General features: G+C 41.6%; 1 protein-coding gene across 1 annotated transcript; it reads right to left on the bottom strand.

Annotated features, from left to right (window-relative positions):
- Positions 1–780: 780 nt before the first annotated feature.
- LOC311121810 (GTPase IMAP family member 9-like) lies at positions 781–16,617 on the bottom strand (the record flags this gene model as incomplete). The annotated part of the gene is made up of 3 exons (XM_084196254.1): positions 16,521–16,617; positions 14,832–15,600; positions 781–862 (listed from the first exon to the last, which is right to left on the bottom strand). Exons 1-3 carry the CDS (start codon positions 16,600–16,602, stop codon positions 781–783), a joined length of 933 nt encoding a protein of 310 aa, XP_084052380.1. The 5' UTR covers positions 16,603–16,617.
- Between the last annotated feature and the right edge of the window lie 824 nt (positions 16,618–17,441).

Raw genomic sequence — 17,441 nt, forward strand, 5'->3', positions numbered from 1 at the left:
GTACTTCAGGTGGCTTGAGAGATGTGGAGGGTTAACACCTTTTAATTGGCTGTCCCTATTTGATTTCTGAAAAACAAACCTTTATCTGAGCTTCCCTGTTTTGCTCCACTTTTTGGTTTGCTTCCTGTCTTTTAGTTTGGTGTGGGTTTTTATTTCGTTTGCCTCTTCTTGGGCAGATGTAGTGGGTCTCATGGAGGGTGTCTTTTAGGTCCCAGTTGTTGTTGCTAGTCAACTCAGAGGACTCCCACATGAATGTCTTTCAGAACCCTTCCTAGAACCCCACCTGTTTCGTTTGGGTTGTTGTTAGTGTCTCTGTGTTAGTTCCCCCTTCTTTTTGAGCATCAATGTTTGGTGTCTTGCTGGGGAACATAACAACATGGCGGCTCGTCCAGGATTTTGTTTCCTATTATAGTCTCTCTAAGCACCTACTCTAAAGATCTGTTGTGCCCAGATATTTGAGTGTTCAAAATACACTTTTGTGGTAGTTTCTGTCACTGACATCCTCCCAGAGTGAATAGGAGGAATCATTTTGAAAGTTGCCTAAACACACAGGCTAATAAAGGATAAAGAGCCATGGGCTGTAAGTTGGAAGCATTTATGGAAAACCCTACATGGGAGACTCTCTAGATAAATGTACAAAGGCAAATCTGCTCGTCATTGCAAAGCATTATGACATCAAAGTTATACATGCCGATCCAAAAGCAGTAGTCAAAGAGTTAGTCTATCCTGTTTTGGTGGAGGAGGAAATCCTTCCGGGCAGGGAGGATGATGAAAAGGTTCCTACGGGTGGTAGAGTACACCCCATAGCTTGTGCTTGGACATCATGTTGAGCTTGCTGAGAGAGGTTGTTGCAGGGCAACACCTTAAACACAAAAACAAACCAATTGGAGATTTTCAAAACAGATTGCAATCATACTTTTGTCACTCTTGATGGTTTGTTCTCCTACTTTCGTCTTCCATTCGGGTTACGAAATGCCGGAGCCACGTTTCAAAGGCTCATGCACATCATTCTACGTGGTCTGGAAAATGCTGAGGCATAGTTGGACGATGTGGTGGTATTTGGTACCACCTAGCCAGAACACCTTCAGAATATTAGTAGTCTTTTTTAGCGTTTTGCAGCTGCCAACTTGACAGTTAACCTGTCAAAGAGCAAAATTGCCCCCAACAGTGAAATATCACTATCTATATAGTGGTGGGTGGGGCAAGGGGAAGTCTGACCGTTTCTGTCAAAGTGTAGGCCATCAATAACCTTTCGGTACCAACTTCTTGGCGATTTTGGGGAATGGCTGATTACTACTATGCTTTTTGCAAGAACTTTGCCCAGGTTGGCGCAGTGTCTAAGGCACTGCATCGCAGTGCTAGCTGTGCCACTAGAGATCCTGGTTCGAATCCAGGCTCTGTCGTAGCCGGCCGCGACCGGGAGACCCATGGGGCGGCGCACAATTGGCCCAGAGACGTCCAGGGTAGGGGAGGGAATGGCCGGCAGGGATGTAGCTCAGTTGGTAGAGCATGGCGTTTGCAACGCCAGGGTTGTAGGTTCGATTCCCACGGGGGCCAGTATGAAAAAAAAGTATGTATGCACTCACTAACTGTAAGTCGCTCTGGATAAGAGCGTCTGCTAAATGACTAAAATGTAAATGTAAATGTTGTTGCGGCACTTACAGATTTGACCAGTTCGAAAGTCGTTTTCCTTTGGTGCCCTACTGTCAGGAGGCTTTTGATAAGACAAAGACCCTTTTGGTCTCTGCACCAGTGTTAGCTGCTCCGGATTTATGTCGTCCATTTGCTTTGTACACAGATGCCAGCGATTCAGGGGCTGTGCTCCTACAGAAAGACGATAACATGTTGACCACCCTGTGGGGTACTTTTCAAGGAAATATCGGAAACTATGGAAATGAAGACGCTCGTTTTGGTACTGGCTCGTCAGCCCTTCGAGGTTTATGTATCGGTCTTTAACCCCATGATGGTCTATACCAATCATAACCCTCTCGTTTTCCTGCAAAAGACGAGCTCCATGTATCGTCAACTTCTTTGCTGGAGTCTCATATTGCAGGAGTTTCCCCTTGAAATCAGACATGTCTGTGGTAAGGATAACTTGGTTGCTGATTGTCTTTCAAGGGTGGGCAGTCAATACGTTTTGTGTTTAGCCAGTGTGTAGCGCTGGCACATTTTATTTTTACTGCACGTTTTGCCGTATTTGTTTTGGTTGTGTTCGTTCCAAAGGGATGGGAGTTATAGAAATGTACGTGATTTTACCTTAAAAAACCTTTCTCAACTTAAAAAAAAAAAAGGACAAAAAAAAGAATAACAGTGGTTATTTTGTATGAGACCGCCAGTGTTTATTGGTTGATATTGGAGAACGTGACGCATTTAAGTAACGACGCATGTTATGAAATGGAAGTGGTTTTCTGTTGGTTGTGAGTAAACTTGTCCAACAAAAATATAGGACATTTTGTTTTGTCTTAAGGGGGAAGATGTTACAGGCTTTGGTCCATTTATATTTTGGAAGTTAGCACGTTGGGAGAACCAATTGGCATCAACCTTGTTAGTCAGTATGTGTTACACCTGTGCTTGCCAGGTGATATTTAAGAGCATCTGGCCCAGTGCTTGAGTTGGCTTGAGAGATGTGGAGGGTTAACTCCTTTGGTTCCATATTTGATTTCTAAAAAACAATCCTTTATCTGATCATCCCCGTCTTTGTTTTACTCCACTTTGTGGTTTGCTTCCTGTCTTTTAGTTTGGTGTGGGTTTTTCCTTTTGTTTGCCTCTTCTGGGGGCAAATTTAGTGGGTCTCGTGGCAGGTGTCTTTTAGGTCCCAGTTGTTGTTGCTAATCAACTCAGTGGACTCCCCCATGAATGTCTTTCAGAACCCTTCCTAGATCCCCACCTGTTTCGTTTGGGTTGTTGTTAGTGTCTCTGTGTTAGTTCCCCCTTCTTTTTGAGCATCCATTTTTGGTTTCTTGCTGGGGAATATAACGGCCATAAAGCAACTGAGGAAAAACTGAAATGATTCTGAGTTTGAACCACTTGAACGAAGATGAACATTTACATTTTTGTCAATTCCGTAAAACATCCACTCCATCAGATTACAGATCTACTCTGTCCAAAGACACATTGAATCTGTGAAACAAAACAGGAAATGTTAAAATTCCAATGCATGCCATTGGGTTTGGTTCACATTTTCTTGTATTATTGTGAGAAATTAAAATAAATTATTCTCCAAAGTTCTCCTGGATCCACTTCAGTGTTCCTCTCCTCCTCTGTGAACCTTGTCAGTCTGATCACCAGCAGGAACGTGTCCTGGCTTGTCTATAAATCTATCTCACTCTTCATCACCTTTTCAGCGAGCGTTGTGTCAAAGAGACCAGGGCCGGATTTCCCAAAAGGCTACGTTCATCGTTAGAACCTTAAGTAGGAGCATCGTTATATCTCTGAGCATGTTTCCAAAACCATCGTTACGAAGGTTGCTCTTGAAAACACTCATTATTGAACAACTGCCTCAGACCAGGCTACATAGACCGATATATTGGAATTATATTTAAATCAATTTAATGTTAATTTAATTCAGTTTTATTTAGCTATTTGAACGCTAGGATAGTTTTGCTTCAATATATTTTATGATGTGTAACATGTGCCAAGGATGTGCCAATAAACCTGATTTAGTGCATTATAATAGGGTAAGCATTTGTTTAAGCCGTCTCAATATTTGTAGCCATTGGTGATAATATCTCTCTAGGAGCTGATCCGTCATCAGCGTTGTGTAATAATTATAATCTTAAGGTAAGATTGGAAAGGGAGAACCCTGATCCGAGAGCAGCGCTGCCTTTCTTTCAATCCTATCAGTATTAACAAGCCTCAACGACGCACTTCGTGAACGTTCTCTCTGGGTGATCTGTTTGGAGAAGGGGACTGTAAATACAAACAGATTGTTTTAGATTATCTTTCCTTCTGCTCGCTGGAGACAAATGTGAAACCAGTCAACCAGTTGCTTTGGAAGCAAAATTAAAATTATAGGCTAGTGTCTAAAAGCTAAATATGAACACTATCAGCTAGTGCAGGGGTGTCAAACTCATTTTAGCTCAGGGGCCACATGGAGGAAAATCTATTCCCAAGTGGTAAAATCATGTAATATATAACTTAAACAACAACTTCAGATTGTTTTCTTTGTTTTAATACGATCAACATAAAACATAAAGTTGGAGCCTGAGGACAGTGTGTCCAAAATAGTACAAGCACAACATCACTATTAATCATAAAACACCTCAAGTTATTTGAAAATTCTGAGGACAAAGAACACACAAACACACAATGCCTCAGTGATTCACAGAAGTATATCACAGATCACAGAACTATATCAGGGTGTCTCATGCAGCACTTTAAGTGGGGTTGCATAGTTTATTTGACTCCTGATACTTGGCATCTTTTAGCTTTCACCAGCGCATCAATATCAGGCGTCACATCCTGAGTGGCAGCCAACTTCAGGATGTGATTCAAGTGCTTGTGCGTGAGCCTTGAGCGCAGCTTTGTTTTATTTATGCTCATTACAGAGAAAACTTGCTCACAAAGATATGTGGTTCCAAACATGCACAACAGTTTTGCAGCGAGGGCTGTCAAGTTGGGGTAACCTGGCAAGAGATTCTGATAAAATGTGTCCAAGCCAGCTGCGGCAAATTTGCCCTTCAAATCCAAGTCACACTGCAAGCCTATTATTTCAAGTTGGATGCTGACGGGCAGATCAGAGGGAAATTCTAACACTGGTTTGCTCCTTTCTTCCATTAACTGTTCAATTTCTTCTCGTAAATCAAAGAAACGCCTCAGCACAGTGCCTCGGCTTAACCATCTTACCTCAGTGTGGTATGGCAGGCCATAGATGTGGTCTTTCTCTCTGAGAAGGCTGTCAAACTGACGGTGATTCAGGCTTCTGGATTGGATGAAATTAACAGTTTGGATGACCACCTTCATGACGTTATCCATCTTTAATGACTTGCAACACAAAGCCTCCTGGTGCAAAATACAGTGAAAAGTCCAAAAATCACGTCCTCCATTTGCAGATTGCACATTCTCGCTTTGTCACAACGCCTGCTTTTTTCCCGATCATTGAGGGCGCACCATCTGTAGCCAGGCTGACAGCGCGGGACCAGTCCACTCCGACCCTGTCCAGCGCGCCGACGAGTGCGGTGAAAATATCAGCTGCTGTCGTTGTATCTGTCATCGGCACCAACTCCACGAACTCCTCGGAGACGGTCAATGTGTCATCAACTCCGCGGATGAAAATGGGCAGTTGTGCAACATCTGTAATGTCCGTGCTTTCATCAATTGCAACCGAAAACGCAATAAATGACTGTCTGCAACTGTGTATCTTGTCAGGCTGATATTTGCAAAAGCCTGGCGCTTTTCAGGGCACACAATCTCCGCTGCCTTCATCTATGGAGGACTAAAAGTGCCACAATTAAATAAATAAATACACCATTAAATAATTACTTAAATGTGTCATTAATTAATTCAAATTAGAATTAAATACATAAATGTGTAATTAAATGTATCATTAATTAATTCAAATACCGATTCATTTTATGTAAAATACATATATAATTATTTCACTATTTACATTTACATTTCATGATCCTGCATTGCAGTGATTCATGAATTACTTAAAACTGTCAAACTGACCCATCAAAGTCAGTGGGCGGGGCTAACGCGAATCTAGTCTGATCCATTGCTTTGGTCTGAAGTAGAGTAGGCCCAGCGTCTCAACATTGGGGCTAGCAGGACCGAGTCTTCTCTTGATTTTTAGCCGTTGCAATGAAAGTTCTGTTTAACCGTGTAACTAAACCAACGTAGAGGTGAATAGCGCCACCCAGTGTATTGGAATGTGTTCAGTAGCTCTGCATCAATCCATTATCCGGAATTGATTTGTCTTGGCTTGATGCAGAGGGTAACCAATCAGGCGTTAGGTTCCGCCTACCAACTTTTGATGGGTCAGTTTGACAGTTTTAAGTAATTCAGGAAGCACTCCAACGCAGGACCATGAAATGTAAATGTAAATAGTGAAATTATTATATATGTATTTTACATAAAATGAATCGGTATTTGAATTAATTAATGACACATTTAATAACACATTTATGTATTTAATTCTAATTTTAATTAATTAATGACACATTTAAGTAATTATTTAATGGTGTATTTATTTATTTAATTGTGGCACTTTTAGTCCTCCATATTCATCATGCATGTTTTTACAAATTCACCCTCACTAAATGGTTTTGAAGCCATGAGGTAGCTAGCTTTCACTGCAGCGTCACTGATGTCTCGGCTGTGAGTAAACACAGACTGCTGTTTCTTCAGACCCGCCAACAGTTCATTCACCTTCTCTCTTCTCCGCTGGCCTTGAAAGTTGTCATATTTGTCGGCATGAAGACTCACATAGTGGCGACGAAGGTTATATTCTTTCAGCACTGCAACATGCTGTGAACACACCAAACATACAGCTTTCCCATTCAATTCCATGAATAAATAGGAGGATGACCATTTTTCTTGGAACACTCTGCACTCTGCGTCCACTTTTCTCTTTTTTGACAGAGACATATTGGGGCAATGAGAGTGCCAAAGCACATAATGTTAAAAGTAGAAGCCGTAATAAATATCGTGGGCAAAACAAAGTAGCTCATCCGGACTGGCTGCACTTGCTTGACCTACTTGCTCAGCCCCGGTATAAACAGTTTGCTTAATTAACATTGCTATTGCACCATCCAGTGGACGCAATTGGAACAGCAGTTTATTTTATTGAAAAATTGCAGCTCATTTTTATACTTTACAAAATCATCTTGCGGGCCGGATTAAACCCGTTTGCGGGCCTGATCCGGCCCGCGGGCCGGACGTTTGACACCCCTGATCTAGTGTCTAGCAGATACATATGAACACTATCAGCTAGTGTCTAACAGCTAAATATGAACACTATCAGCTAGTGTCTATCAGCTAAATATGAACACTATCAGCTAGTGTCTCCAAGTTTCATCACTGCAAGTTAAAAGGCCATACAATTAATATTATGCATAAGGTCACAGCAGTTTGCTGCAGTTGCTTCCATGACTGGTTTCACATTCGTCTCCAGCAAGCAGAAGGAAAAATCATCTAAAACAATCTGTTTACAATCCCCTTCTCCAAACAGATTAGACCCTACTCATTTACTTAGCTTACATTTGATATATTTTCTTTACATTTTAGTCATTTAGCAGACGCTCTTTCCAGAGCGACCTACAGTAGTGAGTGCATACATTTTCTTACTTCTCACTAGCTCTTATCAATATTTCTTATCAATGTATACATTACAGTGCATAGATAATATAGATAATACTGATAATATCTCCATGCACTAGTGTTATTTCTATCGGAAATAAGCAAGTCAATGTTTTTCTTATTGGAACCGACAGGTTTGCTCAACCTTATTCATGGTTTCCTCTCGCCTAAAGGTGGTGGAATTATTAGGAGATGAAGTCAAAGTTAGAATACAGCTCTGTTTATGCATTTGTGATGGTGACATTTCTCCAGGCCCATTCCTCAGCTGTTTACCAAAAACGTGGCAGAGTAAATGCTTTGTTATCATTGGAATCCCAGATTACACCTTGCCAATGCAATAACAATATCATGAGAAAATAACTTAAAATAATGATTTCCTTCAGTTATATTTGCCTTAAACATCATGCAGATAGTAAATGAGATTTCATATACAGTAAAAACAACAAAATAGGACTGATGACAAGAACTACATGAAGATGATTATAGTATTCAGTGTGTGTTCAAATAAATCAACAATATGGTGGAAATCATCCAGAAAAATAACACTGGTGGATACAAAGTTTGAAAGCAAAATAGTTTCACAGAAGGAAGGTTTGGGACTGGTTCAAAGATCATGTAATCCCATCAACATACAGCAGGAGGAACCATTCAACTCTTATAACTGAACAAGCTTCATCACTACTTATCAGAGGCTATTGGAAATCCAAGGGAAAGTAATACATCATGATAATTGACTTTCAACATCATCTGCCATTACTGTAAAATGCAATTACATTTTATACAGTCAGTTCCAATACTTTAGTGGAGGCCTCTTTCCAGGTACGTAGACTAGCGGTTAAGAGTGTTGGGCAAATAACCGAGAGCTCGCTGGTTGGAATCCCCGAGCCGACTAGGTGAAAAATCTGTCGATATGCCCTTGAGCAAGGCAGTTAACCCTAATTGCTCCTGTGGTTTGCTCTGGATAAAATTACTTAAAAGTAAGAACAGCTGAAGAGCTACACATAAATCTAGGCTACACATTTGTGTAATATGAGAGCAGGGTTTACTGATTCCATGACAGATATGAGAGCAGGGTTTACTGATTCCATGACAGATATGAGAGCAGGGGTTACTGATTCCATGACAGATATGAGAGCAGGGTTTACTGATTCCATGACAGATATGAGAGCAGGATTTACTGATTCCATGACAGATATGAGTGGTGCAGTGGTCTAAGGCACTGCATCGCAGTGCTAGCTGTGCCACTAGAGATCCTGGTTCGAATCCAGGCTCTGTCGTAGCCGGCCGCGACCGGGAGACCCATGGGGCGGCGCACAATTGGCCCAGCGTCGTCCAGGGTAGGGGAGGGAATGGCCGGCAGGGATATAGCTCAGTTGGTAGAGCATGGCGTTTGCAACGCCAGGGTTGTGGGTTCGATTCCCATGGGGGGCCAGTATGAAAAAATTAAAAAATAAAACATGTTATGTATGCACTCACTAACTGTAAGTCGCTCTGGATAAGAGCGTCTGCTAAATGACTAAAATGTAATATGAGAGCAGGGTTTACTGATTCCATGACAGATATGAGAGCAGGGTTTACTGATTCCATGACAGATATGAGAGCAGGGGTTACTGATTCCATGACAGATATGAGAGCAGGGGTTACTGATTCCATGACAGATATGAGAGCAGGGGTTACTGATTCCATGACAGATATGAGAGCAGGGTTTACTGATTCCATGACAGATATGAGAGCAGGGGTTACTGATTCCATGACAGATATGAGAGCAGGGTTTACTGATTCCATGACAGATATGAGAGCATGGTTTACTGATTCCATGACAGATATGAGAGCAGGGTTTACTGATTCCATGACAGATATGAGAGCAGGGTTTACTGATTCCATGACAGATATGAGAGCAGGGTTTACTGATTTCATGACAGATATGAGAGCAGGGGTTACTGATTCCATGACAGATTGAGATCAGGGTTTACTGATTCCATGACAGATTGAGCCAACAACATTGTTGAGATTAGTAGTGACCAGGGCCCGTAGGAGTGCTGACCTAGCATCAGTTTTGACTTTTAGATCATAATGAAAAAGATTATATGGACAGATCCTAGATCAGTACTCCTACTCTGAGATGCTTTGTGGATACGGGCCGTGATGGGTTGACAGCCGCTGGACCTGGGTTCTAGTGGGCTCACTGTGTTTGTTTACATAAAGGATTGTATGATCATGTGTATCTGGTGATCTAGTCATTAGTTCTTGTTGCTGTTTTTTTTTAGGATTTTACAGGGTAGGATAAAGGCCTTTCATTGGCCTGGCTCATCACACAATATCTGAATACTTGGTCAGATGAAATCAGGGAAAGATATTGCTGGATGAATCTCTCTTTTAATCCCTTCATGACTAACAGGTTCAGACCCATATCAGGACTGACTTAACAGAAGTAGGCTAGCACTGCTGATGAATATTGGATTTCATCTATCTTTAAAAAATAATCAATATATTCTTGGTTTCTTGTCTCTCTTTATTGGGCTTTTATTCACTTCCAAATGATTAAGAACCAAAGTTTAATAATTGCATCAAGAAACATTATCCATTACCAAAGTCCTTCCATCTATACACATTAGAATAGTTTTATCCTCCCAATGTCTTTATAAAAAGTAGATTCATAGCCTACACATGGTGCCTCCCAGTGAGTCAGGGGTTCCACCAGTTCCTGACCAGTCCTGTTGTAAACCATATCACCGCCCCCGTCAACCCTCCCATGACAACACCCCCAAAACCACCTGTCAGAAACCCCATCAACAACCCCGTCACTATGGCGACAAAGAGATTCACTGCCTGTCCTCTTTCCCCCACTGGAATCTGTAGCGCTCCCTCTCCTCCACCTCATTGGACCGCACTGCCAAGAGAAAGACACACCCCTCTTTACCCACAGGGGAAAACAGTCACCATCGTTGAATACATCTATGTTCTTTGACGGAAATGTATACCTCATGAAATACTATATTGTACTATACTGTATTTTACTTTATTATTACTATCAACTATTGTGAATAAGTATAATTAAGTAAAAAGCACAGACCATTTCATCAAAGTATTTCACAAATCATTGCAAGATGCTTTCAGAAAAATACATTTCTCATCTATGGAGAAAGATGAAGTAGCCCCTAGACACTGATCTGAGGTCAGTTTTTGTTTTAGTCTTATAAAATAGGGCTTGGCAAGATTGGAAAGATGCAATCAAGGTGCAGAAATGTCCAAATAGCCTTTCAAAGAGTAAGGTGGAACTGCAGTAGCTATGCCTTTAATAATAATAAGGTCCTAATGGTTGTCCTAGGATCAGATTACCCTGAATAAATACTAACCAAACCCTTAAAGGGTCAGGTGGAATTACAGTATCACTTTAATACAGGTCCTAATGGTTGTCCTACATTTTTGTCATTTAGCAGATGCTCTTATCCAGAGCGACTTATAGGAGCAATTAGGAGTAAGTGCCTTGCTCAATGGCACATTGACAGATATTTCACCTAGTCGGCTCAGGGATTCAAACCAGCAAGTTTTTGGTCACTGGCCCAACGCTCTTAACCGCTAGGATACCTGCCATCCTAGGATCAGATTACCCAGACTAAATACTAACTGTTATGATGAGTTTCTAGGGTATCAAGTAATTCATGATGCAAGAGGTTTTTTAACACTTAGCTGTGGAGTTCATATAAATATTTAATAGGTACCATGGTTCATTATAACAAAAGGACAGTGCTTTGCCTCTTGCCATTCCGAACTAACTAGACAAAGAGCCCTCTCATTTATATACCCTCTGTTACACGTTTCTTCAACCACATCTGGTAACCATCAGTGGGCACTCCCTTCTCTGATGTTATTCCCTTGTACCCCAAGTCAGAATATCATATCCATCAATCATTCTAAGATAAACATCAGTAATCTCCCTTGACAGAATGGAATCCAAGTCACTTTCTACTAAATTCAACCTGGTTACCACCACACTATGAAAACATCATAACACTAACCAAACCATTAAAGAGCTAAATCATATTTTACAGTATATAGGGGCCAATATAGAATTGAGTATGTTGCTTTATGATGAGTCACTCACCCACTGTAGGTCTCTGAAACACAGGAGAACTCTATGCAGCTCTGACCAGCTCCTCTTTGTAGGAAGTCAGCAGTTGGCTCTGGACTCCATCTCCCATGATCCTTTGCTGATACTCGTCTGGCTCCTCCCTAGTGGGACCAGCTGATGAGGTGGGAAATGTAGTCATTGGACTTTTGTTCTGTTTTGTAACATTCTCCACATTGGAGTCTGGCCTGAGCAAAGCACTGGTGCATAGACACACCATCTACAAATCACTGTCAATTCCAAACAATTACCAATTATTGTGAGCTGTTTCTACCACAGAACTACTGCATATTCAACCAAGAGGAAAGAGACAGCAGCATCTCTCTGAAGCATCTAAAATAACACTTTTTCAAGAAGAACATGTGTGTCCTGTGTTCTATTAAGGTTTTGGCCGAAACAAACCAAAAACCTGTTGTAATCATAGTGGTGTTTGAACAGAATATGAGGAGAGGATTTTATGGATTTCACTTTATTATATATTGTTGAAATATGTTGAAATCACACATGCAAAACTAAGCACACACTCCCAACGACTAAATGTCCTCAAAGGTTTTCCATCAAATGTTCATTAAATGTTGTCATGAAACATCATCAAGCATGAAAGAAAAAATAACAACAATCGATTATTTATTTATAAACAGACAAATGTTCAATTTGCCATGAGTGCACTTGAATAAACATACAGTTGAAGTCGGAAGTTTACATACACCTTAGCCAAATACATTTAAACAAAGTTTTTCACAATTCCTGACATTTAATCCTAGTAAAAATTCCCTGTCTTATGTCAGTTAGGATCACCACTTTATTTTAAGAATGTGAAATGTCAGAATAATTGTAGAGAGAATTATTTATTTCAGCTTTTATTTCTTTCATCACATTCCCAGTGGGTCAGAAGTTTACATACCCTCAATTAGTATTTGGTAGCATTGCCTTTAAATTGTTTAACTTGGGTCAAACGTTTCGTATAGCCTTCCACAAGCTTCCCACAATAAGTTGGGTGAATTTTGGCCCATTCCTCCTGACAGAGCTGGTGTAACTGAGTCAGGTTTGTAGGCCTCCTTGCTCGTACACGCTTTTTCAGTTCTGCCCACACATTTTCTATAGGTTTGAGGTCAGGGCTTTGTGATGGCCACTCCAATACCTTGACTTTGTTGTCCTTAAGGCATTTTGCCACAACTTTGGAAGTATGCTTGGGGTCATTGTCCATTTGGAAGACCCATTTGCGACCAAGCTTTAACTTCCTGACTGATGTCTTGAGAGGTTGTTTCAATATATCCACATAATTTTCGTTCCTCATGATGCCATCTATTTTGTGAAGTGCACCAGTCCCTCCTGCAGCAAAGCACCCCCACCGCCTGATGCTGCCACCCCTGTGCTTCACGTTTGGGATAGTGTTCTTCGGCTTGCAAGTCCCCCCTTTTTCCTCCAAACATAACGATGGTCATTATGGCCAAACAGTTCTATTTTTGTTTCATCAGACCAGAGGACATTTCTCCAAAAAGTACGATCTTTGTCCCCATGTGCAGTCACAAACCGTAGTCTGGCTTTTTTATGGCGGTTTTGGAGCAGTGGCTTCTTCCTTGCTGAGCGGCCTTTCAGGTTATGTCGATATAGGACTCATTTTACTGTGGATATAGATACTTTTGTACCCGTTTCCTCCAGTATCTTCACAAGGTCCTTTGCTGTTGTTCTGGGATTGATTTGCACTTTTCGCACAAAAGTACGTTCATCTCTAGGAGACAGAATGCGTCTCCTTCCTGAACGGTATGATGGCTGCGTGGTCCCATGGTGTTTATACTTGTGTACTATTGTTTATACAGATTAACGTGGTACCTTCAGGCGTTTTGGAAATTGCTCCCAAGGATGAACCAGACTTGTGGAGGTCTACAATTATTTTTCTGAGGTCTTGGCTGATTTCTTTTGATTTTCCCATGATGTCAAGCAAAGAGGCACTGAGTTTGAAGGTAGGCCTTGAAATACATCCACAGGTACACCTCCAATTGACTCAAATTATGTCAATTAGCCTATCAGAAGCTTCTAAAGCCATGACATCATTTTCTGGAATTTTCCAAGCTGTTTAAAGGCACAGTCAACTTGGTTTATGTAAACTTCTGACCCACTGGAACTGTGATACAGTGAATTATAAGTGAAATAATCTGTCTGTAAACAATTGTTTGAAAAAGTACTTGTGTCATGCACAAAGTAGATGTCCTAACCGACTTGCCAAAACTATAGTTTGTACAGTAGAAATACAGTAATGAAGTACAGTAGACATACAATGAAGTACAGTAAAAGGAAGGGAGGATAGAGGGAGGGTAGAGGGAGACTACAGACCAGGAAGGGAGGGTAGAGGGAGGGTAGAGGGAGAACACAGACCAGGAAGGGAGGATAGAGGGAGGGTAGAGGGAGACTACAGACCAGGAAGGGAGGGTAGAGGGAGGGTAGAGGGAGACTACAGACCAGGAAGGGAGGATAGAGGGAGGGTAGAGGGAGACTACAGACCAGGAAGGGAGGGTAGAGGGAGGATAGAGGGAGACTACAGACCAGGAAGGGAGGATAGAGGGAGGATAGAGGGAGACTACGGACCAGGAAGGGAGGATAGAGGGAGGGTAGAGGGAGACTACAGACCAGGAAGGGAGGGTAGAGGGAGGGTAGAGGGAGACTACAGACCAGGAAGGGAGGGTATAGGGAGGGTAGAGGGAGACTACAGACCAGGAAGGGAGGGTAGAGGGAGGGTAGAGGGAGGGTAGAGGGAGACTACAGACCAGGAAGGGAGGGTATAGGGAGGGTAGAGGGAGACTACAGACCAGGAAGGGAGGGTAGAGGGAGGGTATAGGGAGGGTAGAGGGAGACTACAGACCAGGAAGGGAGGGTAGAGGGAGGGTAGAGGGAGGGTAGAGGGAGACTACAGACCAGGAAGGGAGGGTAGAGGGAGACTATAGACCAGGAAGGGAGGGTAGATGGAGAACATAGACCAGGGAGGGTAGAGGGAGGGTAGATAGAACGGTACTGTAGATATTCAGAAACCTAGAATGTCTTTACCCATTCTAATGTATCTCTAAGTTTATGAAACATGATTTGTAGAGTTCTGATTTTTCTGTTTGTTTTTGTTGAATTATAAACAGCATCCTATGTTATTATCCCTGAGCCTTTGAATGATTAACATGTTAAAAACTGATCATATTAGAAAGTGATGAACAATCCCTGTGAATGTCATTGTTCAGTATTAATCTACTGCTACTACTTGAGTGGTATTTTACACTGCCACCTCTTCGTCATCTTTACTTACTGAGAATCTTGGTAATATTCAACTACCTCTTCAACTACCTCTTTTGAAAGTAGAGCAACTCCAACTGGAATTGCTGCTGGTCCTGCTACCACCGCTGTGGCAACAGTTGCTAACAATCCCACTGCTTTTCCCCATAGGGACTTTGACTTATTCTTCTTAATCTCCTCCTGTTTCTTCCTCTCCTCCTCTCTCGCCTCCTCTACCCGTTTATTCTTCTCCTCCTCTCTCTCCACCTCCTGCTGTTTCTTCCTCTCCTCCTCGTTGATCTTCCTCTGGATCTCCTGGTACCTCTCATTGGTGTAGTGTTGTCCTCCATTCTTCTCCACCATCTTATCTATCTTCTCCAGCAGCTCTGTGACCTGAATGTTGTCATTCTTCTTTTTATTATTGAAGACATGATATCTGCCGTTAAAGACCTTGACGAGTTTCGTAAGCTCCTCACTCTCATTCACTAAGTCCTCCAATGATTTGTCCTCCATCTGGTCTCCTCCGGTGAACAGAATGATGGTGTACTTTGAGGCTTCTTCTCCAAAGTTCTCCTGGATCCACTTCACAGTGTTCCTCTCCTCCTCTGTGAACCTCCCCAGTCTGATCACCAGCAGGAAGGCATGAGGTCCTGGGACTGACATATAGAAGGCCTTTTCTATTTCACCTTTCATCTCTGCTTTAGACAGTGTTGTGTCATAGAGCCCCGGGGTGTCGATGACATCAATCTTCGTCCCATCCACCACTCCACTCTGTTTCTCACACTGTGCAGTTACAGACTCAAAAGAAGCCTTCACTTTAAACACCTTTTTACCCAGGATGGTGTTTCCTGTTGCACTCTTCCCTGATCCAGTCTTTCCCACCAGAACTATCCTCAGTTCAGAGGGCTGCCCTGAATCTGTAAAAACAGACAAGAAGTGCTTGAGTTGATAGCGATTGTCTAACATTAAACAAACGTTTCTGTCATTGTTGTTCGGAACCCCCTTCTCACAAGTTGTTGTCAAGTTCACCACCCCTAACCCCGTCCGTTGGTTGCGCCTGTTTCCCAGTCTGCCCTGTAAGGAGACGCCCAGCTTGAGAGACTTTAACATTTGTTTAACACTTGATTTAGCCTACATCATCATCCATATTCAGTCTGATTGGCTGATAGGCAGCAGAGAGAAGAAGAAAATACTTTAGTCTGATTGGCTGATACGCCCAGCAGAGAGAAGAAGAAAGACTTCAGTCTGATTGGCTGATAGGCAGCAGAGAGAAGAAGAAAATACTTCAGTCTGATTGGCTGATAGGCAGCAGAGAGAAGAAGAAAATACTTCAGTCTGATTGGCTGACAGGAGCAGCAGAGAGAAGAAGAAAATACTTCAGTCTGATTGGCTGACAGGAGCAGCAGAGAGAAGAAGAAAATACTTCAGTCTGATTGGCTGATAGGAGCAGCAGAGCGAATAAGAAAATACTTCAGTCTGATTGGCTGATAGGGAGCAGAGAGAAGAAGAAAAGACATGTAAATCACAATCAGTAAAATAAATAAAGCGAACTAGCAGATTAACATCTATCATCAACATCAATGATCAGCTGATAGCCCGCCTTCTTTTCCCCATGTCAATCATGTCTTTAGGAGGCAATGAACTAGTTTGTAATGATGAGTGTGTTGCAGAAATAAATAGGCCTATGCTTGAAAATGTACGCTACAGAGGCATTTGTTATTTTCTAAATGTTGCCCTTTTTTTATTTTGAGCACCTGCCCCCTGAAAGCTCTGTGCACGGCCCTGATGTGTGTATGTGAATGCATGTGTTTGTGTGTGTATGTGTGTGTTATTGTACCTTGGCATTGACCAGTGAAGTCTTGCAGACAGAGTGTCAACAGGAACAGAATCTTCAGAGTCCCTCCTCTTCCTCGTTCCATCGTTGATACAGTTGGCTAATCAAAAACATAGAAAACAGACGATGACCTCATTACAAAAAACAAAGTCCATATGAACTAAATTAGAATTTCTTCTCGGCTATTTCACTTTAAAACAATGTGAACTATAAAAAGAGTAATGCTATGTGGTGTAACTGTCGTAAAACATAGTACATTCCCTAACAACGTAGCCTACATCAGGTAAACATAATGTACTCATTTAGGGTGCGTCAAATGACATTCTAAACATGTGTATCATTCTACAGTTTACAGTCTGCTACGTGTTGGGACCAGATGAACCAGTTCAAGATAAATGTTTCAGATAAAAGTGAAAACATCATTCTCCTTTCATTGTTATACAATATTAAACCATATGTATGAATACAAACATATCGAAGAATGTGATTGTTGACATCCGAATCGTTTGATCATATATGCATAAATGTCAACAAACCTGGTATCAATGAATGTTTACTTAATGTTGTACAGTTATTAAAATACTGTACAATAGATTGTTGTACATTTAATTAGTAAGGTAGTTAAGTTGAATACTCACTTTTAGTGTAGTTGCACGTATCTGTTAATTGTCCCCTGTTGTGACAGTGAGAGGTGAAGCTATGTGCTGCACCTTATAGTCTTGAGTTAAGTTTCGTTTAATCTGTAACTAGTCATTTCTAGCCAATGAGAGAAATGATTCACCTCAGGACAGGCAGAGGCTGAATTCTTATTGGGTGTCACTATTATCAACCTCCTACTGACACCTTACAACCTTGGATAAGCCACAACTCAACCCAGAATCAGAAGATAGGTCACATCTCTGGGGAAAATGAAACGTGTCGGAC

Source organism: Coregonus lavaretus, assembly GCF_964263955.1.
Source record: "Coregonus lavaretus genome assembly, contig: HAP1_SCAFFOLD_171, whole genome shotgun sequence".
NCBI lineage: Eukaryota > Metazoa > Chordata > Actinopteri > Salmoniformes > Salmonidae > Coregonus > Coregonus lavaretus.